Source organism: Colius striatus, chromosome 1 (assembly GCF_028858725.1).
Source record: "Colius striatus isolate bColStr4 chromosome 1, bColStr4.1.hap1, whole genome shotgun sequence".
Lineage (NCBI taxonomy): Eukaryota > Metazoa > Chordata > Aves > Coliiformes > Coliidae > Colius > Colius striatus.
Window position 1 is genome coordinate 129,670,966 of NC_084759.1, and position 26,360 is coordinate 129,697,325.

General features: G+C 34.9%; 1 protein-coding gene across 3 annotated transcripts in view; it reads right to left on the bottom strand.

Moving 5' to 3' along the window:
- The window catches only part of LOC104563132 (potassium voltage-gated channel subfamily KQT member 1), a 505,426-nt gene that overhangs the window by 377,544 nt on the left and 101,522 nt on the right, over window positions 1–26,360 (bottom strand). For all 3 annotated transcript variants that reach the window (XM_061988799.1, XM_061988797.1, XM_061988798.1), the window contains one exon: window positions 19,400–19,514. In XM_061988799.1, the coding sequence (XP_061844783.1) occupies window positions 19,400–19,514 (115 nt within the window). The remainder of the gene's footprint in view (window positions 1–19,399; window positions 19,515–26,360) is intronic.

Genomic DNA, 26,360 nt, shown 5'->3' on the forward strand with positions numbered 1-26,360 from the left:
GCAAACCAAGCACACCAGCTTAGATCTTAGGGAAGAATACTATTCATTCTATAAATTAATTCTTGAGAGTTCTCTGTGCTGAATAAATCTAAAGGTGATGTCCTAAAGTATGAAAGGATTTCTTAAAACAATATTCAACAAACAACAAAAGTTACTTCTGTAAGTCACTTGGCAATACTACCCATATCACCACATTCCAGGCTTCTTACACTGACTAAGCTGGAAGCATTTGAGTTCATGAACTCCAGCCTCTAATAGCCACTCCTAGTCCAGTTATTCTCACTGGGGCCACAGTGTGCTTTTCAAAATGTTCTAAACCTAGCCTTGAAGTGAATGTGTGCTTCTCCTTGAGAAGAAATAACTTGTTCTTCCTGTCATCTCCCAGTAACCTGATTATTCTGTTCTGTATTACATGTTACAATACATGAAGTAGCAACTTTTTCAGATGTTTCATTGAAAATTAATGTAGCAGGGATGCAATGAGTACAACTTCACCAAGTTGTAGTTGTTCTGCAAGCCATCTCACATTTCAAGGTGGAAATAAATGCCAGAGGAAAGGAAGACAATGTTACCTTGTAGAGACAGCAGTAGTAAATATTGCAAAATTGATTATCACCCTATTCAAGTGAATTGCATTTACAAGGCAAGTATAGTTAAAGTTTAGCTGTTTAATGGCACAAAAAATATATGCAATTTCCCATACCATTTTTCAGACATGCCTAGTTTGAGTGAAGAAGTTACTGTTGCATGACTGACAATAACTAGACAAAGTATGATCCTATTGACTTTTCCTTTACTGATCATTTTAAAGAATGATCTATAAACTTAATCTGCAAAATTTGTGAACAGCTACTGAAACAAGGAATCACTCATTTTCACTTCCAAAAGTCTAGTTAAGTTAGAAAGGCTGATACTCAAAAGTTTTATTTCAAAATACTCACACTTAATCTGCAAACTCTTTGAACTTAGAGTGACACTGTTTTTCTCTAATTTCTAGCATAAATCCATATGTTAGCTGAAGCTTTTATAGAAGCTCTGCAAAGGAAGTATAGGTACTCATCCACAGTGTAGGCTTTGGAACAAGCACAGCAAGGTCTACCATAGCCATAAAAGGAAACACAACTCTCCATTATTAGCATTATATTCAGTTTTCAAAATAAAAAATGTATCTATGCACATACATGGAAGTAGATTGTAATTAGAAGTAAAAATAAATTCTGACACTACTCAGTGATGTGCCTCCATACCAGTAACTATTTGCAGATATGAGAGGTGTATGATACAAGGAGTAAAAATGCGTTATTTTCCTCTGTAGCCAGAGGAAACAGAGGATTTTCCTGTTTTGCATTGGTCATGGCCAACATAATGTGATATCATATAAAAATCCAAATTTTCTTTTCATCTCTGGACAGAGCCATAAGTGGGACTGTAAAAAATATTATTGCTGAGGTATAGTAGGGAGGTACAGGAAAAAAATAAGATATTTTAATTCAACCTGACCTTTACCTGTTTACTGTGAAAGTAATGGATCCTTTTTTCGGTCCTGAAACCACGAGTATCCCACAAATTAATTCATGTTATACTGCAGTCTCTATCATAGTGGGAAGCAGTTGGCACAAAGAAAGTATTAACAGGGCCAGGTGGCAAGCTGAAGTGGGCTGTGAAGAAGTGCGGAACTGCCTAGACCTTTTCAGGTCAAAAAAAGCTGTGGCAGAGCAAAGCTAAATCTTAAAACTCTGAAGAAAATAAACAGGAATTCAAGAAGAAAGTTAATACTTTCTGAAGCAGAACTAGAGTACCTTTGAATTGCCTTGGAAACAGTTTCTCTTCCACTGCTACTTAAAAGCAGGGGTGTGGGGAAAGAGAAATATTTTAAGACTAGTAAAAATGGTTACTTCTTGTCACTCAGTGAATAGTCTAACCCTTAGCCCTCATCTTTCACACATATTATTCTTTCGCCTAGACTCCTTGTCCAGTCAATCCTGGCATATCCTTATCTGTTCACTCTCTTTTTTAACAGTATTTCCATTTTGGAAATATCAAATTAATTGGAATAGAACTTTTTTTATTCTGGATTTTTCTCTTCAAAATAACTTAGTTGATGAATTTATAAAATTGCCTTAACATTCTTGAATGCAGACAAATCTGATGCAGGATACTGAAGCATTACTTTGTTGCTTCATTATCTCCTACTGCCTCTATGAATATAAAGTTATTTCTCTTAAAGTGCACCCTCAACTTAAACATCTTTTGATTTCTAAGTGAATACACAATAGGCTTTGTGGTACATGCATCAAATGCAACCACTTATTTTCATGTTACTATCCTTAAACAGAACTTTGTACATAAGTAACAGGAAAATATATCAGCCTGATGTTCACAAGCTTTTGTAGGTCATCTCAGTAGTATCCATTAATCACTGTGTTGTGACTTGGTTTAGCCACAGACACAGTCAAATAGAAGACTAACCATACAATTAGTATGTCCATATGTAAAGTGAAAGAAATTTGCAGCTCTAAGTAACTCCAGTGCTTTTAGAGACTTCCCAACAAGACATCTCTTTTACCTGGAGGAACTAGTTTTCTTAAGACACATGTACGACAAAACTAGGCCTAGAGAAATATTCACCTACCTTTTTTTTCTTCTAAAGGATAAAAAGGAAATGAAAAAGATGGCTTCTGATTCATCTTTCTCATGTCAGTTCTGTAAGAAACCTAGGTAAGCTTAAAAAAAAACAAAACAAAAAACCACAAAAAAAACCCCACAATAAAAAAGTTCTTCCTTTAGCGTGGATAAGTTAAGTACATAGTATAGCTGAGAATCTCACTAATTCTTTTTTTTTTTTCTTTGAGGAATTTAAAGAGCTAAAGAAAGATATGGGATGCCTATAGGGTATTTCTTGGTACAGGAAAAAGATATGTAGAAATCAAACACAATTTTCACTCAGATGGACATAAGTTATTTTAGTTCATTAAGTTCACATCAGATTTTTATTGGCAAATCAACAACAAACTTCTACCCTTCCACTGTCATTCACTTGAACTTTTGCCAATGCATTAAAGCATTATTTTCCAAAAAAAATAAAACCCACAGCAAATCACCAGCATCATTTACTACTCCCCCTAAAAATACTTTTGGCACAACATTACATGCATACTTTTGACAATTGTGCTTTTGAAAAACATCATTCTCTGTAGCAGTTAAACAATAAGAGTTTTTCCATGCTAGAGAGATACTGTTTTAAATATGTGCCACTGACTAAGAGCAGACAGATGTAAACAAGAATCTTTCTTAAAATACTGTTCATTTTTTGTATTTTAAAATCATAAAATATTTTACTTGATGTAGGTATGTAGTGTGGGTAAACCCAATCATCTAACGTTGTAACTACCAGTCCCAAAAAACTTCATATGTCAGTGTTTGAAAGTTCTCTTAACTTTGATTTACAAACAGGAAAGTAGGAGAATTGGTTTATAGCACTTTCTTATGTCAGAGTTTTTTCTTTTTTTTTTTTTTTGTCTCAAATTAAGAATTTCTTAAGCCTTGTCTTATATATCAAACATTTTTGAAGGTGATTGCCACCAATGAACGTAAGAAAGGTCATGTGATTAAAGTTAAAAAAGGAAACACTATCATTTTACACTTACAATTAATACCACAACAATTTTTACCATACTTTATTGTTAAAGACAGAAATTCCATTTCACTTTGCTTCATGGAAAATGTCATGTGCAAAAGTGCAAAAAGGTAGGATCTGCAGAAAATACAAATTGACACAACATTACAACATAAGTGTTACATGGCTAAGTAGTGGTCAAGCACTGTGTTTATATGTCCATAATAGTTTGAAAGAAAAGAAGATAGAATCTGTTTGTTTGTTATTCAAAACTAACATCTATTTTAAGACAGGGAAGATTAAACTTGACTATTACAATATCTCATTGATAGAAAATAGATGTTCACAGATGTCATGGTCAGTATCACTGAGGCTTACAAAATTTATATGCTCCAATAGTACCAAAGGAGAAACAACATGACCCCAAACCTGTTTCCCATTTGTGTTTTTGGACTTTGTGGATCACATTTGTACAAAATGTGTCTTTCCACAGGTTGCTATGCGGTAGTCTCTATCCCTTTGCATAGTGAGTCCTCTTTGAAGTCAGACCTTTGTAGAACATTCAGGCAAAAACACATGATCCTCAGAGCTCGCCTACACAGTAACTGGAACCAGATAGATCGTGGACTGTAGCTTATAGTTACTCAGCATAAACTCATGTATAAATGTGATGGTTCACAACCCATTAAATAATTTAGGCCTAAAGTTTGCAAGGAGAAGTTACTCCACTGGCTTATCCTCAGAGTGCAATCTAATATCCCATGTCAAGGAGTTTCTCAGATTTCTCTCCCAAACTTTTATGGACTTGCTGGCTTTGGCAGCACAACTACAGATTTCACCTGTCAGAGCACAGCTGGTTGCTAGTCCAAGACAGGCCAGCTGTGTTTAAAGAAAAGAACTCGAATGAGAATAGAGTAAACCTGAAGACCTTGGACTTAAGTTAATTCCTTCCATTTTCTACCCCCCAGTAAACGGAGGCATTTAAAAACAGTTAGGGCAAGAAGGCTGTGGCTACTACTTTGAAGGATGTTTCTGAAATAAAGATGAAGTCAGTCACCTGAATTGTCAGAAAATTCTATGCTATTTCGTTGTTACTGAACAAGAATACTGAATCTAATGAAGAAGGAAAAATCCCTTACCCAGGAAGAAGTATTACTCTTGTCAAACTTAGAGTAACCTTGCTCAGACTGGTAATGTCTTGAGTAGTAAATTCTATAATGAGCTCATGCTTCTATTTGTGAAAGAGATAAACACTTATTGAACAAGGAACAGGCTAAGATAAGATTAAACAACCATGATCACAGTTATAGTTCTTCATTGATTAAAGCATCATAATTCCTCTGTTGAAATCAGATATTTTAGAAATGTTCACTACTGGTGCTCAAATAATACAATTAAAAAATAGGACAACTTTGTGACACTATGATGATTTTCTCAGTTACTATCAATTTATCATGTAATCTTTTTCCAGGATAAAGACTGAATGGGTAAGGTAAGGGTGTATATTTTGCTTTCATTATGTAGAATTTAGTTGGAAGCCTGAGATATAAACTGTTTCAGTCTTTAATCCAAACGTCAAAAACAAGACTCATGTCTTGATCACTAGTGAACTCAGAAGACTTTACAATATATGTCTATGTGAATATCAAAATAATTTTTAAAAATAGTTTTTTATTAATCTGTGGGATATTTGTTTGTCCTGTCAAATAAGTCAAATAGTAAAACCTGCTAAGCCATTGCTAGGTGTTTATCTGTTTAAGGTGAAGAAAGCTGTCCTTGCAAACAAGCATTTAAATTTTATTTTACTCAAGGCCACCCACAGTGTGTTTACTCATCACACACAGAGACTTGCTGTAAAGTAAGCAGAAGGATAATTCTGACTTAATTTGCAGGTTTCAATACTACGCATGAATGGTAAATTTAAATCTGACTGCAAGTAAACATGCAAAGCTTCAAGCACACAGGTTGATGAGGAGGTTTCAAACCGGGCAAACAAACAACAAAAAGAAATCCAAAATGCTGTAGCATCATATCACAAAAAAGAGAGATCTCTGTAAGACAGTCATAGTCTGTGTTTCCCAGAAATTTAGTAGATGCCTACATGATTATGCTTCTAAACCTATGTTTAATCAACTAAATACAGTGCTGATTGTCATGGTAACAAATTAGTAGTTTTGAAGGGAATGCGTCCTAGCTTACTGATTGCATCTGCACAGCAGGGAGATGCTGTGATGTTGCTGTAGAGGTGTAATGATAACAAAAGATGGAGACTTTTCTTCCAGTGTTCCAGATGCACGACATTCTTCTTGGGAAAAGTTTAAGGGCCTCTGAGGATGCATAAACTTAGATTCTTCACCAGCTAGGGACAAACCTCAAATGCATGATCATTTAAATAGAAGTCAGAGCTCAATCAAGACTTCTCAGCAGAGAGAACAAAATAACATTTTCTTATGCAGGGCTTTTCCCAGATATATGCACACATGCTACTCCCATCTAATAAAGAAGAGAAACTTAATGACATGTTGAAGTGGTTGTGTTTGAAGGGAGGTGAGTGGAGCCAGAGAAAGCTCTGAAATGGTCAGAAAGGTGTGCAAGGGGCCTTTGGGTAACAGTGTCTTTTTAATCTCAATCCAGATGGCTGCTGTTTTCCAGCAGTAGTTTTCTATTCTTTTATCTTGTCAGGTATGAGCACTCTGTCTCCTATCTACTCTCTACAACAATCCACAGAACCTACACTCACCACCTAACACTGCACCTAATCAATCCCCCATCCTCAGGAACACACATTATTCCTGTGCCTCCAGTGTTGCTGGAGGGAAAGAGGAAAACAGAAGAGGGCATAGACTGAACCCATTCCTGCTGCTGAGACATCAAAATTCATATCACAAAATAATTCTTCCTAACTAACAGTAGCAGTGCTGTATAGAAGTAGCAGGCATAACTAGCTTAATATATTATGCCTTATTTTATTTAGAGCTGACGTTGGGTTTCTCTGCAAGAGGGGTCAAACAAAGGGCTTGTAGTCAAAACTCTCAGGGTACCATTCTTTGGCTAGCAAGTTCACGTCGCCCAGTGCTTGTTTAACTTTAACACTAACAGGTTCATTTTCTAAACTAAAATTTAAGCAGAGCTTGGCAGATGGATAGCATAAGATTAATAGGAGTATCTACCTCAAAGTTAGACATAAAAAATTATGTATACAAAGCAAATTAAAATCTCTCATACACTAAAAAAACATAATTCTTCATCAAGATGAGAAAGCATGTTAACTTCCACAAATAATTAAATTCTGAGATTAAGAAGTATAAAATTTACTGCAGCTACAACCTAGAAAAAGGAAAACATAAGAACAGGAAGAGTATGTGCTTCATTTATCTGTAATGCCTGAAGAATGCTCCATGTTCCACACATTTGAGTTTAGAAGTTATTTTTTAAAACAATAAGATTGCTGAGTAAGCACAGGAACATGTGTAAACCTCTAGGAAAGCTGTGTCCAAGAAAACAAATACCAATTACATTGTATTATTGGATTTACTTTACTACACAGACAAGTCACATAACCCATTGGAGGGGATCCTTCAGTAGCAACTGCTAAAGTAAGAGAAATTAGCATAAGAACAGCTTTAATAGCTCTTTGAGCTTTGTTTTCAAACATTTTAATACTAATGAGCACCACATATATTGTAGACAGCTAAATAAATAAAAAAGACCATCAAGATTATATATTTTAGCTGGTCTTTGGGTGTAGGCAGTCTAACATAAACCAGAGGAGATAAGTATCAGTCAGTTATGAAAAATGCCATTACAGCATGCTAGAAGCAAAACAGCCATGTGAAATGAGAGGAACAGAACTCAATATAGCGTGCAATGACTGTAAGCTTCAGTGCCCACATACTAAGCTTTCTGTATAGTAATGGCCCGATACATTCATTTTGACCCAGAGACCAGAGATAAATTGTCTTAGCAATACAAACAAACAGCTAAGTAATTAGGGCAAAGTTTTTGGAGAACATAGTGATAACATCTAAAAGCATTGTTGGGTGATGGGGAAAAACAGCCCTGGAGATAGGGGGTTTAATCTAAAGTAAAAGAGAGAGTATAATTGCTTCTCCAAATTATAGTACACTAAAAAAAAAACCCAGACAAGCAACTAGCACTGGTATTTGTCTGGCATTTATTTCAGCGTATCCAATCTGAAAAGTAACTTTCGTTGTCTCATTTGGAGTTAATTAAGTTTTCCCTATAAAAAGAAAGCTTTTACATGTGCAGCTGTGAAGCTGTCGGAGCTGAGAAATCCACGAGGAACCACATTTTAAAGAATTTCTATCACTTAAATTTATCCAAAGTAATGTATTTAAATAAAGCACTGAGGTTAACAGAGTGGTTAAAATGTTCAAAGCAACTCCTTTCTCACTCAGCTTTTACATATCAGCCCTATTTGGAGGGTCAAACACAGACGTACATTAGATATGATGCAGGACATTGACAACAACAATGTCTATTACCTCACAAGCCACAGAATAGAGGTGACTAGCACATAACCTAAATTATATGTTGATTTAGGAATAAGCCATTGGTTATTGCTTTAAAACTTTGTGCACAATGTTATTTACATTTTTTAAAAAGTATTATGAACATTTAGAAATTAGTGAAATATCAGACCTAGAACACATTCCTTCAATTTGGGTAAGGTTATCCAAGAAAAATGTCATATCTCAAATAAATACTAATTTTTCTTGTTGGTAACACTCTTAATTTTACTAAATGGAGAACCGTGCTCATTGCAAAATATCTAAGCTTGATTCTAACAGAAAAAAAATACAATATGGAGGAGATAAATGTTCATTGTACTTCTACCACAGCTGAAGGACCAGCTGTCTCCTAGTGCTCACCTAAGGAACTAAAATGTTACTGTTTTTAAATGCATAATGAAATGAAGATGCATACAGCAAATTTTACTAAAAAAATTATTTTTCCTTTCTTTGAAATATATTTTTAAAAGCAAGAAGACATTTTGAAAGATACATAATTCAAATATTTATAAAAGAGAGGTTTCTGGACTTGTCATAAGTGATCCATAATCTTAATTTCATCCCACATTAACAAAAGCAGCTTCAATAACTCAGTCATCTGATCCAATGTAATTTAATGCATTGAAAATAGGTGTATTTCTTGCTCCACTGTGTACTATGTTGTAGTATATAAAAGTCCATGTAAATAATTGTTCATATGATTCAGTTGTTTTTTATTTCAATAAGTACTTCACTAACAGTTCCAGAATAAAATTGTACAGAGATAAAAAAATGAGGCAAGACTGCAAAATCACTTTGTAAACATCAAATTAACACTTCAGAACAAAGAAAGAAGTCCTCATTCTTTAATCTTAAAGTGGACAGTCTACCTGCTTTCTGGGTCAAAACCCCCATATTTTGTTTTGGTTCAAAGTCCACTATGAAACTTTGTAGTCAAATTATGTCATTTTAATTTATGATCTATATATTATTTTAAAGATTATGTTGAAGGTTTAAAAAATATTTTCATAACATTGCTAATTATGAAATATTGAAGAAATCTCCCTTAAATAGCATACCTTAACTACATAGCCATTCTCCACATCTGTAATAAAATTTTCTTTCCTTACTCTAATCCATTCATCACAACCTATCAACTTTCACTTTCAGTTTCTGCATTTTTCTCCGCTTGATTCTGCCCTAAAATGATGTCTCTAAGAGTAATATATCATATAGTTAACATCACTTCTTAAGAAAATAGGCTATAGAGATGAAAAGTCACTGTTTGAACTAGCAAACTGGATTATGGCCACACAGATACGCTGCCAACACAATACTCAAAAGGGTAACATTCATATTGCTTGCCTTAGAAGGATTGTTAGTTATTTATCCCAGCTCTCTCCTTCATTGACACAACTAGAACTCCTAGGAAAACAAATGTTGTCTTCATGTCTTAGGTCTTTTCTCCATCTTTTTTGCACCCATACTTTGTTACACACTGCTCACCAGCAGGAGTGAGCTTTTTATTTGATAGGTAAGCTGCCTCATGTTCTGACACAGGAGCAGCCCAGGGGAGTAACTGCAGAAGGAAAAAGGAAGGACAGTTGGTATATGATGCCTCTAAAGTATTTTTTCTGGTGAATGTTGCCAATACAAAATATATATTGTGATGTGGCTTGTGGGTGAAAACTTGTGATCATTACTGCTTGTCCCATCACTGGGCACTACAGAAAAAAGACTCACCCCATCCTCTTGACACCTGCCTTTTAGGTATTTTTAAGCATTGAAAAGGTCCTCTTTCAGTCTTCTCTAGGCTAAACAGACTCAGATCTCTCAGCCTTTCCTCATAAGAGAGATGTTCCAGTCTCCTAATCATCTTGGTAGCCCCTCCTCTGGACTTTCTCCAGAAGTTCCTTATCTCTCTTGAACAAGGAAGCCCAGAAATGGACACAGTACTTCAGATGGGGTACCACCAGGGCAGATTACAGGAGGAGGATAACTTCCCTTGACCTACTGCTGCTTTTCTTGATGCATCCCAGGATATATATTACATCAAGTTTAGTCTCATATAGAAAGTATTACAGTCAAAATTATTGCAAAACCGCAAGATCAAGATTAAAAGAAAGCATATACTCATTTATTTCTATTCATGTCACGGTAAAGGACAGAGGCACACTTCTGTGTATTGTAACTATCATGTTTTTCCATCTTTTTTTTCCCCCCCTAGAAAAATGACTATTGTGTTTGCACTTTATTTTGTGCAATAACAAAAAAGACTGAAGTGATCTAATAAGAAGAGCTGTACTATTGTCTTCAGCAAAGAAGTGTTACATCTTTCTATGTTCCATCACAGATGCATACAAATGCAGTTATCAATATTGTCAAATGTTATAGAGTTCAGTGAGAACAATTATGTGCATTATGACTGTTTCACTGAAGACCTCAACAAATTAGGAAGTTGAAACAAAGCCTTTATGAAATTATTCTCTTTTTTAATTTCACCTACACATATACAGACAAAATGGGCCAATATTGAAGACTAGGAATCCAATCTAGCTTCTTACATCATTTTCAATAACAGATGAAAGTGTTGCTTTATTTCCATTCTTTAACTTGCTACTGAAAGAATTTTTTAGTAAAGCCACAAATGTGAGTCATTTACCTTGATCTGAAAACAGAGACTTTTTTTCTAAACTACTTTTTATATGACAGTTATTTGCAGCCATAGACTGCAGAGTCATCTCATCCTCTCCATGAAAACTTTGATCCCTACTCCAAATTTCTGTGAATTTTTGTAGAAAACACAGTAAAAAATATATATACATGAAACGTCATGTTTTTGTTGTTCAATGTTCAAGCTTTTTTTTCCAAAACAACATTTTATTTCAGGCTTTTCTATCAGATATGAACTATTGGTTGCATGGAGGCTTACATGATATTTGTACTTAGTTAACTTTTGACAGCCTTCAGCGAGCTGTTACAACAGTATGTTTTCCAGGAAAGAAAGTATAACCACAACAGCAAGTTGAGCCTTTGGGGGTTGGTTAAGTTTCTCATTAAACTGATGTTCAAGTACATGTAGCATTTTTCCTTAGTGTGGCAACTTGCCAGTTTAACATTGAGGAAATTCAGATGCTTATAAATTAAGTTTGTAAGTTTGTTGAAATGACAAATCGGATTTTAAAACCTGAAACGGGAGTCTCTGTCTCTCGTTGTGTTATAGCGTAGTGCCCTCCACTGGCCAAATGGCCTCGGTTAAAAATAAAAGAGCAAAAATTCTCTGGGAAGTTACTCTTCAGATTAAAAATAACAAAAATATAATCGTCAAAAAAAACTCAGAAGCACTGTCAAATTCTTAGAAAAGTTTACTACATAATAGCACTAATTTATACTAATGTCAGTCTTGCTTTCATATTAAATTGTAAAAAAAATATTTTGTGTGCTGAAATAAATCCTGAAGCAGCCTTTTTAAATAGTTCAAAATTAGAGGTGACAATACAAAAATAAGTGGTACTAAAAAGCATAACTTAACACAAGGATTATAATGGTAAAAAGTACACAACCACATTAGCAATTACTACTGCCTGTTTAAATTTCACTCTTTCAACTTTTCCACTTCAGAAATGACAGACTCTAAATTTCTCTTTCAGGCAATTAATAATGCTTTTGAGTGTTATGAACATAACTAGTTGTATCAGCACTACCTATACTACATTTTCCTGAGAGTGAGGAATGATAAGTGTCAAGAGCCAACACTGAGCCAACTAATGAGAAAGCTGGAAACAAGTTACACACAAATGCTCTCCCTTCATATTACTGTGGGTTGTCCACTTAGTTTTTCATCTCTTCTCACTTCATTTTATGTTAGTTTCAAAACTATGGATGAAATGTAAATGCAGTGATGGTAGTTAAAACTCTAATATCTTGAGGAATATTCTGTACTATGACCAATCTTGCTGTTGTCATTTGTCAAATCCACTTCTCTTGTGATGTTACATTTCATAATACCCTTCACTATCTGGTATTGCTTCACAACTCTCTCCAATACCTATACTAGCTCAGTGACAATATGGGCAATATTTACATGATTCAAGTGCATGATTATGCTTTCAAAAATTAAGAACAGCAATATACTAAAATCATCCACAAAGTGCAAAGGACAAGTGGTACAACTGATCTAGTTGATGATTAAAGACCCCGAGGACACTATCTTAGCACTAAAAGCACTACTAATGATCTTTCAGTAGATTCAATTATCCTATACAAGAGTACTACTTAATTATTAGATCTAATTATATTCAATGTAATAGATTTATTAATGACCAGGTGAACTGTTTCTTTAACTTAAAGCTGTAAGATATAGAAGTAGGTAATGATAAGAATGCAAAGACAAATGGTGTTTGCACAAGCAGACAAAAAACCAGAAAGACTGGAAACATACTTTGTGTCAAGAGTTGTATACTGTTGGATTTTCAAGCAGAGCCAAAGAAGAAATACTCTTAAATCCCTGATAAAGTCTTCACTGCCATCTACAGATGGAGAGAACAAGGAAAGGCTGAAGTAAAAGATGGACCTCTGCAGACTACAGTTTTGGAGCAGCTTTGGTGCTCTGTTCTTCCAAGCAGCCCGAAGCAAACATAAACATCAACAGATAAGAATATCTCCTTTTCCTTATTAAACCTTAATTCTCACAGAAGATTCTGTTTCTTGTTAAAGATTAATTCCTGATATTCCTTTTCTATCTGGATTCACCAATGTTAACAGAGCAAGGCATCCAGTCATCTTCATGCTTGGCGGTCTCAGTTTCACTTGATAGTGGGAAGTGCCATAACTTAGGCCTTGAGGTCTTTTCAGCCATTGCCTTACCCCAAATCTATCTTTTCACCCCTCCTCAGGGTTCTTGTACAGTTTATGACAAACACCTATTTCATCTTTTTTTTTTTTTTTTATGCACGCATTGCCACTTCCTTTGATTGGTCAATAACCACATACTAATGCTGGATTGCTCTGCTACTCATTTTGCAGATAAGATCTCTCTCATACAATCTAAGAGCTGTTTTTCATACCTTAAACTTGAAAGAAAAGAAAATTGAGGTGGGAACAGGGGATATCTGGTTGTTTCCACCTTCAGATCTCTGTCTTTCTATAACATCATTTTAAGACTTCAAACTGAAATACCAAGATACATTCACATCTATGTTATTACACATAGATTGATACATAGGAATGTAGCAGAAGTACATAAATACTTTCTAAATTTTTGGATGGAATTGTTTTAGCCAGAATTTTATTAAACCCACAGTGCCTTAACATAATTTGACTCTGTCATGGACAGAGTCTCAGAAAGAAGAGCAACTGTTGGTTTTGCTCTCAATCCATGAAAAGTAATTAAGACCGCGCTTTCCCACAGGGAACAGGTGTAGCTATCACTTCCCTGGCAGCCTGCTCCAGCTGAAGAGTTATTACTACAGCTGTTCAGCTGATGGCAATTACCACTGATGATAGTCATTGTATGAGGATCTCACCTTCTAAAGGTTTCCTCCCAAGAGAGCTGATGTGATGACTGTTGAACTGCAGCATTACACTGCTTTCTGCTAGAGACCCACTGACTTTTACCTTTATGTGACCTTAGTGAGCTACAAAATGCATACTCAACCACAGTTGCTTAACCATGCTGACATAGAATTTCTAACTTTTGCTTTTCCTTACAGTGTAAAGAGCTTTAAACACCGCAGTGTTAAACCACAGAACTCTGTAAAGCAAAAACAGGATGTCTGTCTCTAAAGCTGGTGTTTTGTGTATTTTTTCATGAGACTGTGTTATTTGGGACCAGGTTGGTGTAATCTTTCAATAGAGTATATTGGCCAAGTTATCTTTCCTGTTGGAAGGTTAACCCCGGTATGTATGACAGAAAATATTTTCATGGCCAAGGTTCATTGTCATCACAACCTGCATAACAATAGAATCAGTTGGAGATTAAAAAAAAAAAAAAACGGCTGAAAGTCATATTCAGTGGTCTTCTTTAGTCTTGAAAGGATCCAGTGCAGCTAGAAAGATTCCAGAAAGAGATTAACGCAATTTTTACAATTCAACATAGGAACGATGCTGTTGTTTCTTCTTCCTCAAGAGTGGATTTTGATACTGCAAGAGTACGTTAGTGTAAGTCTATAGAATTTGTAGTTGAATAGAGTATTTCATTTGGAAGGCACCAACAACAACCACTTAATCCAACTGCCTGACCACTTCAGGACTGAACAAGCTAAAACATATTCTTAAAAGCATCGTTCAAATGCCTCAAACTCTGAAAGGTTGAGGCATCGCCATTTCTGTAAGAAGCCTGCTAGTGTTTGACTACCCTCCAGTAAATAAATGTTTCCTAATGTCCAGTCTAAACCTCTGCTAACACAATTTTGAACCATTCCCTTGTGTCCTATTACTAGGTACCGGGGAAAAGTGCTCACTAAGCACTTCTCTCTCCCCTTCCTCAGAAAGCTGTAGAGAGCAATGAAGTCACCCCTTAATCTTTTCTCCAAACTATACAACCTGGAAGGCCTTAGCTGCTCCTCACAGGACACATCTTCCAACCCTTTCACTAGCTTTATTGCTTTCCTCTGGACATATTCAAACACCTTCACATCCTTGCTTGTCAATCAAGGCACATAACCATTGCCAAAGGCTATGTTACTTAACACAGGTAAAGCACGACTATAATTTCTGGTTTGAACTAGTTGTTCGGAGTGACGGCCCTTAAATGTTTGGACTAGGAAGAAGGATAAAATCCACTAAGGTTTGTCCCTGCTCTCATTCTGAAATGTATTTCTCCTCCTTACTTCCTTTTGTAACTTATCAAATTCATATGCACTTTGACAGATTTTATTTGCACTTTTGTTACTTACAGATGGCATTCAAGAATTAGCAAGGTTGCAGCTTACTCATTTTGTATCAGTTATTTTTCTCAAAGACCTTGTGATACAGGATAAGCTGCATCAGATAGATAAAACAGTCTCCACAACAGAAGATAGGAGACAAGACTACCACTTGCTTAATCAGTGGCATTTGGAGTAAACTCTTGCCTCTTTCATTACTAAACAATTTGTTAGAAAGATGCAAGAATTTTCCATGCAGAGTTTTTATATGCAGGCTTGATTCTATATCTCTGTCCTTCTTTCATATGATCTGTGTGCATAGAGTAGGAAATTAGGAAGAAATAAGGGGCTTCAAGACATAATATCATGCAGAAGGTAGTGGTACTATACATTATGTTGAATCCAGTTGGATGATGGATCTATCCTCAAATTGCTTGATTTCACATGTTCCACCAAAAAAAAAAAAAAAAAGTAGTTATAGCAAGAAAGTACTAAAGTTAGCAAGAAAGATGAAAGCAATAAAAACAAACTTCCCAGATCTAGAAGCAACATTCTCAAGATTTCAACCTTCCCTAATATGTAACTTACCAATGGAAGACTAATCCTAAGAACTGAGCACATGTGCTGTAATGAGACAAATATAGCTTTTTATAGGCTTCTAAGCACAGCTAAAATGTAATTTTGTAGTCTTTCTATGCACTCCATCATTGAGTCATCTTCTGACTGCTCGGCAGAGAATTGTTGTGGTTTAATCTCAGCCAGCAACTACGCACCACATGGCAACTTGCTCATTCCACCTGAACCTCTGCCACTGAGGGATGGGAAAGAGAATCAGAAAAGTGAGAAAACTCAAGGACTGAGATGAAGACAGTTTAGTAGATAAAGCAAAAAACTCTGTGTGAAAGCAAAGCAAACCAAGGAATTCATATACCACATCCCATAGGCAGGCAGGTGTTCACCCATCTCCAGGACAGCAGGGTTCTGTCACATGTAATAGTGACTTGGGAAGACAAATGCCATCACTCAAAATATCCCCTTCTTTCTTCTTCTTCCCCCAGCTTTATATGCTAAACATGATAATCCACTATTCTAATACCCACTCTGAAGAAAATTAACGCTACCCCAACCAAAACTAGCACAAGTGACTAAATACATCAGGAAAGAAAGTAGTCTAAGTTTTTATTCCTAAAAATAGAACTACTTAACAACTAATTCAAATTAACGTATTTATTTCACCTACCAGATTTGATTAATCTCTAACAACAGCATTTTTATTCAACTTTGGACATCTCAGAAGCAGCCAATATAAAACAACATGGGGCCACTCAGGTCACCAATGACATGAGGTTTTAACCTTTGAGAGCCTGGACAAGATATATTCAACAAGAAATTCAGACAACCACAGACTTATATTTGAATATGATGCTTTTGTTCCCTAGCTCAGGAGGTTTCATTTTTCCACAGTTTTGTCCAGATCACTGGAAATTACCATCATTCCAACTATCTAAAGTATTCAAAGCAGCTGTATTTCTACAGAAAGATATCTTAAAATCAATTTGTAAGCTTGCTATTTGGTTTTGTTTTATTGACACCTTTCACTTTCTACCAGGACAGCATACTTTCAAAAAATGATTGTATCACCAGTTTCCAAGTAGCCTGACAGGTTTTGCCAAGCAATCACTTCAGTTACCGTGAGACTAATACTCATGTGCAGATTGATGGAACAGACGTTTGTCAAAGGTAGCACGGCTCAAGGGTAGGAATTCTGTTCTCCTGGGACAATACTTGCCTTCAAGCACAATAAAGGAAGTTTTGGAGAGAGTATTCCCAATCACATTACAGAAAAAGCCACACCCCACAACACTACAGTAATGCTTAATAATTGACATAGCTGCTTATAAAGTTTCATTCAAAAATGACCAGTTATTATCATTGGAATTGAGGTATACTCTGAGATTGACTTTGCAACTCATATCACTTGTTGAAGGCAAGGAAAACTTTGCCTTTTGGCAGCTTGACAAAGTCAATTTTGACTTCACAAAGAAAGGCTCCATATGAAACTGTCATCATTGTAGTATGCTATCATTAACTGTTATATAAAAGCCGTGTTTTCACTTTGCTAACTGAGAAGGTTCATTGCATGTATGTATACACCTTTGGCTAGATTCTACTCTGGGAAGAAGTTCTGTCTAAATTTATTGACTGAATTGTGATTCCAGGATTAAGATTTGTCGCATCAGTTATCAAATGAATGTTATTTCCAAATGAGTTAACACCGCTTTCCATTATGTAGTTCACTCCAAAGGTGGGAGGTAGGGGTGTATGGAATAAATATAACTGGTATATATCTCTGGAGCATGAAACAATATCTGACAGGTAAACAAGCAGAATAAAAGTGGAACTTTTAACAACAACAACAACAAAAGATATTTTCCCATCACAAATTCCAAGGCACACTGGTGTACAGAATAGACTACTAAGTGCAAAGCAAAAGCCATACTGTTTTGAAAACCTTGCATCAAAGCAAGTGTAGCACATGGAAGGCTTACCTGCTTATACTTCTGCTAAAAGACAACATAAATAAATATACTAAGTATATCTAATGTTCATGCAGAAGACGTGCATATTAGGCAAACGCGGTGTTAATAACTTACTGTTTACGTTAGAAATGGTATTTTAAAACCAAGACCCATAAATACCATCATGTTCTTCTGTCCTTATCCAATGAAATTCACAATATGAATAATAGAATACTATGCTCAAGAATCAGGACAACTCCAAAATAAATGTATCCAACTAAATTGGATTATACACATACAAAATGAGATGATCAGTGATAAAAACTGATATGTCTGCATAAAAGTACATGAAATGTACTTTATACTACGACTTTATGTTTTCTATACATTTGAAGTTCATTACAAATAATCAGAAGCTAAAATTTATATGTGCATTATATATAGTGGTTTTAGAATTTAATAAAAATTAATTGAGCGATATTTAGATCATTCTGTTTATATGCACCTGACATCTAAATCAGGAAGAACTAATGAATTGATTGCATATCAAAGATCAATTTGAATGGAACAATTTCTAATTTTCTGATTTGAAAGATGGTCTAAAATAAAGCATGTTAGGAAAATACAAACACCAGGATATCTTGTATAAAAACATAACGTAGTTACTACGGATTTGGTAGACACCTGATCTCTATAAGTCATTTGCACAGAAAGTAACCAGATGATGTAAAGCAAAAAAAAAACGTTTTAAAAGCTATCACACTATGCATTAGAACCACATTGCTTTCAAACTCGTCCTGAATACTGTTGTCTATATTTTTCATTATCTAGTCAAGCAACAGTTTTTGTTCTTTCAATCTCAGACATTTACCAAATTTTTCCAATGGCAATTGCATATTTTCTCTTGCAAGCATGAACTCAGGAAAGTTTTTCAACAACACTAATGTCCAAATGACTAGTTACACCTTCATAAGCTTGGGCCAGCTGTACTGTACCTTTAGGCCACATATTTCTCCTAACTCAAGAATTCTATTCACCGGCATTGTTTGCATCAGTTTCTGCATGTAGAATAAACTCTTTCTATTGTATCTGCTCTCGTCCATCCGGGCCTTGCTGTATGCTTTAATGCTCTGCTTCACATTTGAAATCTACTCCAGAATTCCTATCCCCAACATTAGAATTGTACATTATAGGACAAAAGCATGAAGATTACTCAAGACCTATCAAAACTCAATATGTAGGTGTCCTGTATGAAGATAATATTATGATTATTTCAAGACATAGACATTTGCTAAACCAAATACAAGCAACAGGAGGGATCATTCAATAATTGCAATGAACTTACTGATAATGGAGATTTTTCTGTCTTGGTCAATCCAGACATCTTCAGCATCTCCTTAGTAATTTTACTTCCATATTTTTAGAACAAAATTTCTTTGCAAGTGTGTCTACTTCGTAAAAATATTCACAAAGTAGCTTTTTCATTTTCAGTCTATATCTATAAATGACTATGTCATTTATTCTTCCAATCAATGTATACATTGTTCACATTAGGTGTGCTTTAGGACTCAAACTGATTCAGAATTCTAAAAAATATAAACCTACCTGTAAAACTCAATCTCAGGAAGTGTCAGCAGCCTTAAAAAGTAAAACAACAAAGACAAATAGACCACAAGACACTTTTTTTTCCAAGTGTCTACTTTTACTAACTTAAGGTTAAACTTGTATTTTGCAGAAATGTTCACATATAGTTAAATAAGATCAAACTCTTCATGTAATCACTTCATGTTCAGCCAGCCAAATTAAAAAGAAATTATTCACTGAAAAGTCTCCTTCAGCATTAAAGACCATTTATATTATCAATTAAAAAGCTATTGTTCCACTTACTGTGTCACATCAGATACAGCTGGCAGGGGTGACTCTTCTGATATAAGGTCAATATCATCAGTGAAGCTGTTGGCCCGTGACATTTCTTGCACGTTCCCTTCTAAATGTCTTTTCACTGCAGAAATAATTCAAGGAAATTATAATACATTAGGGAGACAAGGTATACAAGCTATTTCCATTGTTTAAGATACTGTGCAGTCGATTAAAGAAACAGTTCTGATATGAGACAAGACACTGTTTTTTGTCAGATTCAGTGAAGCTGATGCTTATAAAACATGCCATAAAAATATGTATGTGAATATACATACAGTGAAGTACACAGGAATTTCTTACAAGAAAGGCTTGACTTCTTGGAGACTATCTCTCTGTAAGCAGAAACTCACAATATCCACAATTCCAATGTGGGCATGAGAATATAAACAATCTAAGTATAATTTCCTCAATTAATACTATTTGATGTGTATGCTTTATTTTCTCTAAACCCTTTCTTTAAAACATCATTGCTGTTGTCATATATGTCGTATTGTCATATAGGTTGTAATTTTCCTATCAAGTCTTCACCAGTGTTCAAAAATTCTTCCGTGGACCAGGGAAGAGCATCAGATGTTTGAATGGTTAGCTCAGCAGGGTAACCATGATGTAGCTCAGCTTACTTTTCAAGCATAAGACACAAATTTCTTTATGGATTAGGAAGACATACGGTGGTTAGTGAATGAAGGCATCAATATTCATATGCTATTTCTGCTTTAAAGAATTTTCAATAATTTCTCCAATATTTACTTTGTTTAAAAGTTATGAAGTACAGTTAGCTCATCTTGCCATGATCTGAAATAGCAATGATTTCCATGACTGCTAGTGATCCTAACAGTTTCTAGGGAACCTCCCTATCCACATTAATTCTGATCATTCTTGAAAGCTTGGCACATACAGTTATGAGCTGGCAGAGGCTAAGTTGGAAAATGCATAGGATGATGCATATAAATTCAGGGGAAAAAAAAAAAAGATAAATCTTTACAGTAGTGGTGGGGAAATCACTAAAATTAAGTTTTCAAACAATACAAACAAAAGACTACCTAGTATCACCAACATATGCTTTGGTAGGTAATAAGAAAAAAAAACCCTGCATTACAGAAGTGAGAAAGCTTGTCTCCTAGAAAACTAGATTATTAAAATCTCAAGTTAATTCTACAGCATCACTTTCACTGGACTACATTCAATCTAGATATTACAAAGCATACAACATCAGAGCTTACTATTGGAAGAACCATAGCATAAATGGCAAGGAGTAAAAATGAAGTCTATTAAATATAATTATGAAATGACATAATTAAACACTGCTAAAGGACATAAGATTACAAAGCTATTTTATTTAGATCTGCAGCATTTAATCACACTTAAACTATGTTTCCAGGATAAAACTAAATCTTCCTGGGACTGGGAACATAAACTTGTGTTCTCGTCCAGCAATTCTGAAACACTTTGATTGCTCTAGATGAGCCTTTTTTTGCAAGATCTGCCAGTTCTACACTTGTTCTGATAAGACTTTTTTTTTTTTTTTTGTGAGAGATATAACCTGATTTCTGGATGAAGTCTTGAGATACAGACATTCAATACCTAAAGTAATGCATTGGGAAGCACACACAGATTTAGGAATAGGCTCCTTCAGTCTCTAAAGTAATAACACCACACATGATTACATCAGCCAAATTAAACTGGAGGAGTTCCAGCTTCAATTTCAGTAAGGTTTTCCTCATAGAGTCCTAGCAAAATTTAAGAGTCAGCCATAGGCAGAGTTAAATCACTACACCCATGTAAGGCGTAATCAAAATAAAAGGAAAATCTAGTCTTGCTATCAGCTCAACACAATGGACTGCTGAAATGGTAAAAGAAGAATCTCATTCATTCAAGGGAATTTGCCTCCTTCATAACACAGGGCAAATATTAAAATTATTGCTGTGTGTTCATGATAAGAAGTAGAATGATGTTTTATTTATGTCATTTTGAAGGTTTGGCCTGTGTTTTCTTTTCAAACTTATCTCTATATCATCACCCAGCTGTTTTTCATCTATATCCATGGGTTCTTAAAAAAAGACCAAAAGAAAAAAAAGCAAACTCAAAACAAAACATCCTTCTTTATAGATATTATATTATATATATTATACATTCTTTATCTATATTACACTAACTTCCACCTCTGTAGTGTGGAAAAAATGATCTTCCAAAGTACAACTGCAGTGGAAGATGTAATTGCACTTGGTTGCCATTACCATGGTCATCCTCAAATAGGCAATGCCTACCAACAACAGGACAAAACAAGCAAGACAGATTTTGTGTTATTCACAGATAAAGAAGGTGAAAAAAGAAAAAGCAGGTCTCTTCTCTTGAAGTAATTCCAACTTACTGTTTTTATTAGGAATATTTTTTCACAATCATCAAAAAAAACTAAACACAAATTTAAAGATGTATTGTACCATTCCCACACAGTCTGCAAAGGTTGGCAGAGAATTGCAGTGTCTTCCTGTGTTATATAGAGGGATAATTGCAGTTGCTACTCATAGGAATACAAACACTAAAGAACTTGAATGTAATTACATATTTCATATATTAAACTGGGGAAACACAAGCAGATGGATAGAAATGGATGATAAATTTGAGACAATTTAACATAAATCAGTTCCTGTATCACAAATATTTATTCCTCAAATTGTTAAGTTATAGATCATGTGAAGACAATGCCAAGTACCTATTAACAATGATGATCTCACAGAATAGATGGATAAAGATGACCAGGAAAGCTGTACAGCTGACTTGAGACTGGCCAGATTGGAAATAATATGTAAGTTAAACCAGTAAAAATTATTCAAAATAGTACAAAGTTTAATACGTAGAGAACATTGATGAGGATAAGGTCTCCTCTACTAGATGAGGATAATCGTGGGTGCTTTTCTGTTCATTTGGGAGTTTTGTTTGGTTAGTTGTTTTTAAAACAGAACATTATAAAAAACAGTCTTAAGAGACCAAAACTAAAATTCCAAGCTATTTGTTCAGTGATGCTGTCTTAATCACTTTCAGATCAGATGTTGTTTAAACACGCTCTCTTGCTCCAGTACTAAACGTTACAAATGTCTTTGAAGTAAACATACAATTTGTTTAGTTTTATATGTAAGGCTGCACCTTTGCAGGAAATACATGGGATGACTACATTTCTTTTACGCACAGGGACAAACTACCTGTGAGATTACTGCATTATTTTTTGTCATCTTTCTTGTGGCAGGAACTCATACCATCTCATGAATCAAAACACAATATTTTTAAAGCTGCATAGGGGCAAACTGGTTTTGGTCCAACATCAAGACACATCCAAATGCTAAACTTTCCATTTAAATCCATTTTTTGATGAGGAAAGTAATGGCTTAAGAAAACCAATGAGCCTATAAGTGTCTGACATCTGACCAGCAGCCTGCTTTTGAAAACCTCTTCAACTTGCTATTATTATTATTAATCTCATCAGACAGATAGTATTCCAGCTCATCCACATGCCTATTGTTAGTGTAGACTGAATAGCTTATTTATGAAAGTTACATTAGGAGAGTTTTTCTTCATTACTATTATGGAACTAAATTGTCAGGAGTATATTTATCTTGTCTAAACAAGAAAGAGCTATTCTGTAAGGGTGTTAAAAACCTCAGTATCTGAACCTATGATTTTAAATCCTTACTAGATACTCAAATGTGAGGCATCTGCAAATGCCAAATACTTAGATTGTCTCATATGCAACTCTAAGAGCTACAAGTCCTCAGTAGAGTTTAAAAAAATGAACTACTTTATGTACCTAATTTTAGGTACCTAAATTTACTATCATTAGAGACATGATTGGTACTGCAATTCTCGTACATTCTCCTGGAAATTTATTTTGCTCCCAGAATTAAATGAAAATGAATTAAACAGTAGCTTACTAACAGATCAGAAATAAAAGATCATCTGAAAAAAATTAATTGAGGAATAAGAATAAATTTCTGTTTGCTGCAAACATAGTGCTAAGTATATACTAAAAATGCCAAGAACTATTGCTGTTGTACTTAGTTACATGTTTGGCTGCAAGTGTTTTAGATAAACTTCAGCATCTGGTTTCCTGTGCATCTGATTTGAAACAATCAGCACTCAAAATGCACTAATGCTGACTTTATTTGTTGTACATTCTTTTGTTTAGATAAGTCTGCAGGCTAAATTACATACTGACTTACACCCCGTGGAACCACAATCAGTCATTACATGTCTAATGGGACAGCACAGAGATGTAAATGAATACCAACATATAATTCAAAATCAAAGGCATCTAATACTGGGAACTGGAAGAAAGAAAACAATGAAACATGTACATGAATATGTTGTTACTGGCTGCCTGAACATTTTTATAAGACCTAGCAAACAAAAAGGATGCAATATATTCACAAAAAAAAAACCCAACAAAAAACCAAAAAAAACCTCACATAAATTCTACAGCATCCTAAATATAGGTCTACTTAAGTAAAATTACATTCAGCAGAAAATCAACTCATTTTCTTTAAACAAAAGAAAATGGATGTAATAACTTGCAGAGTGAGCAAATGTCCATACAGCTGAACTTGGGTAATGTTTGGTGTTACCTGACAATGAGGTTTGTTGTTAGATCCAGAAAAGTGGACAGAGACCAATTGCACAAAATGTTGCAAGTACCTTCTTATTCATAGATATGACCTGACTGAAGGAAACTGGAGATTAATGGAGCTTGCAGGGTTGGTGCTACTTGCTATCTGTTCAGATAGCAAGCTATGATTTCCATTGCACTCAGTTCAATCCCTTTCAAAAGCACTATGAAAGGATTTTCCTTGTACACTTTAAGCCAACTAATTGTTTTTTAAAAAATCTATTGATTGTGCTGTTATGAAAGCATTGATGAAAATATTGAGCTAAGTGAAAAAGAAGAACTACTAATGTGGCTATTTTAACTTCTAATTTCTGGTTTTGCTATGTCCAGGATTGTTTTTCAGCTTTCCTTATGGGAATGACCCACAATAGAAAGCTAGAGAAAATCTTTTTCAGGTCCTTGTCAGAATAGGAAGCTAAAATTTGTTCCAACAAAATTTCAGATGTTATTTTATTTTTTTTTAAAGTGTTAAATACATTCAGGTGTAAGTGAGCTATAGAGATTCTGCTATCATCATTTAGTCGTGCTGCACACTAGACAATAATATTAATTTTACTACATGGCTAGTTATGTGGTACAACTTCCTGGCTGCTTCCCTCTGCTCTTCTGCCTTTCACAGGAGAAAGAATACAGTATTTCAGGAGTAACACACAATTCTGCAAGCCAGATACTTTTTTTCCATGCATAGCATGCCCTTAGAGTCTCTGCCCAAATAGAACAAGATGAAATGGCTTCAAGTTGCGCCAGGGGAGGTTCAGGCTGGATATTAGGAGGAATTTTTCACTGAAGGGGTTGTCAGGTACTGAAGCAGCCTGCCCAGGGAGGTAGTGGAATCACCATCCCTGGGAGTGTTTAAGAGATGGGTGGATGTTGCACTTAGGAAAATGGTCTAGTGTAGACAGATCTGGGACAAAGACTGGACTCAATGAGCTTAAAAGTCTCTTCCAGCCTAAGTGACTCTATGTTTCTATATTTTAACATGTTTATACTTCATGATGAGTAAGAAATATCTATAAATCCTTGCTCTCTTGTCTCTCTTTCTTTGTAAATTTATTAGCTTCATATGATATAGTCTTGCATTAAACATTTCAATAGCTGAACAAATCTGTAGTCATAGCTCTCTGCAGAACAGCTCTCATTCTGCCACAGTAGTACATTTCCCATCAACTTTTGGTAGCTGAAACAGCACAGAAAAAAATTACTGACATCTATTGTCAGCAGTGACAATATGTTCCTGCGTATGTTAGGTCCAAATGCTGCCACAACCGGTCCAGGAGGAATGTGAACAGGATAGCTTTGTAAAAGCATCTAATGAGACAAGTTGTATTCAGTGTCAAGAAAATAATGTTTCTCAATATTCTATGGCAAAATATTTTGACTCAACTTTGAAAACTATATCCTTTTTCTCTTAACTGAAGACTCATTCTGTTTTACTTCCATGACACAACCCTTGTGCCCACAGATATTTTGAATCCATTTTCCAAGTTGGAGATACCATCTACACCTTGTGAATATGTTCAGAAATCACCTCTGCAAGATTAAATTCAAGTCACTGATACTAATGTATTTGACTTTTTAAGGCAGCAATACTTGACATTTAGTTCAGTCATTCTGAAGAACAGAACATACAGTAAGAACAGTCAAGAAAAATAAGACAAAAATAGCTTTGAAACTGATCCTTCTCCACTGGTTGCCTTTTTTTGGGTTTTTGTTTTTTTTTTTTTAGGGACTAGAGGAACTTGACCTTAACATGAAACAATTAATAGCCAGTGAAATATAATTTGGCAGCTTGTTAGCTCTGCAGGGAGAGCTCTTAACACATACAAAGTCTTAGAATTACACATAGGGAGCATATCATGTAATATAAATATATAGAGTTACTTTCCATTATGGGATTCAGAACTGCCATTACAGTAAAAATGTTTATTTTTTAAAGGAAGTACAATTTTAGTTCAGCTATTAAAGAAAATAAACCAGTCTGAAAACATTTTTATTTTTCATGACTGTTAATGGTCAAAGCATACAAATTGCAGTGACAGTAAAATTAGAAACATCTTTGGAATTGTTGTCAAATATTATGACCCACGAGAACACAAAACCCAATTATTGAAATTACAGTGAAATATGCCACAATCATTTGCTGGTGTAATGCAGCTCTTTGCATCATACAATTGAATCCTTGTAAAATAATTTGCCATTGACTAGCAGTTAATCATGATTTCAAGATTTACAATATTGTAACTAATCTGTTTATTCCATACCGACCAGAAAAAC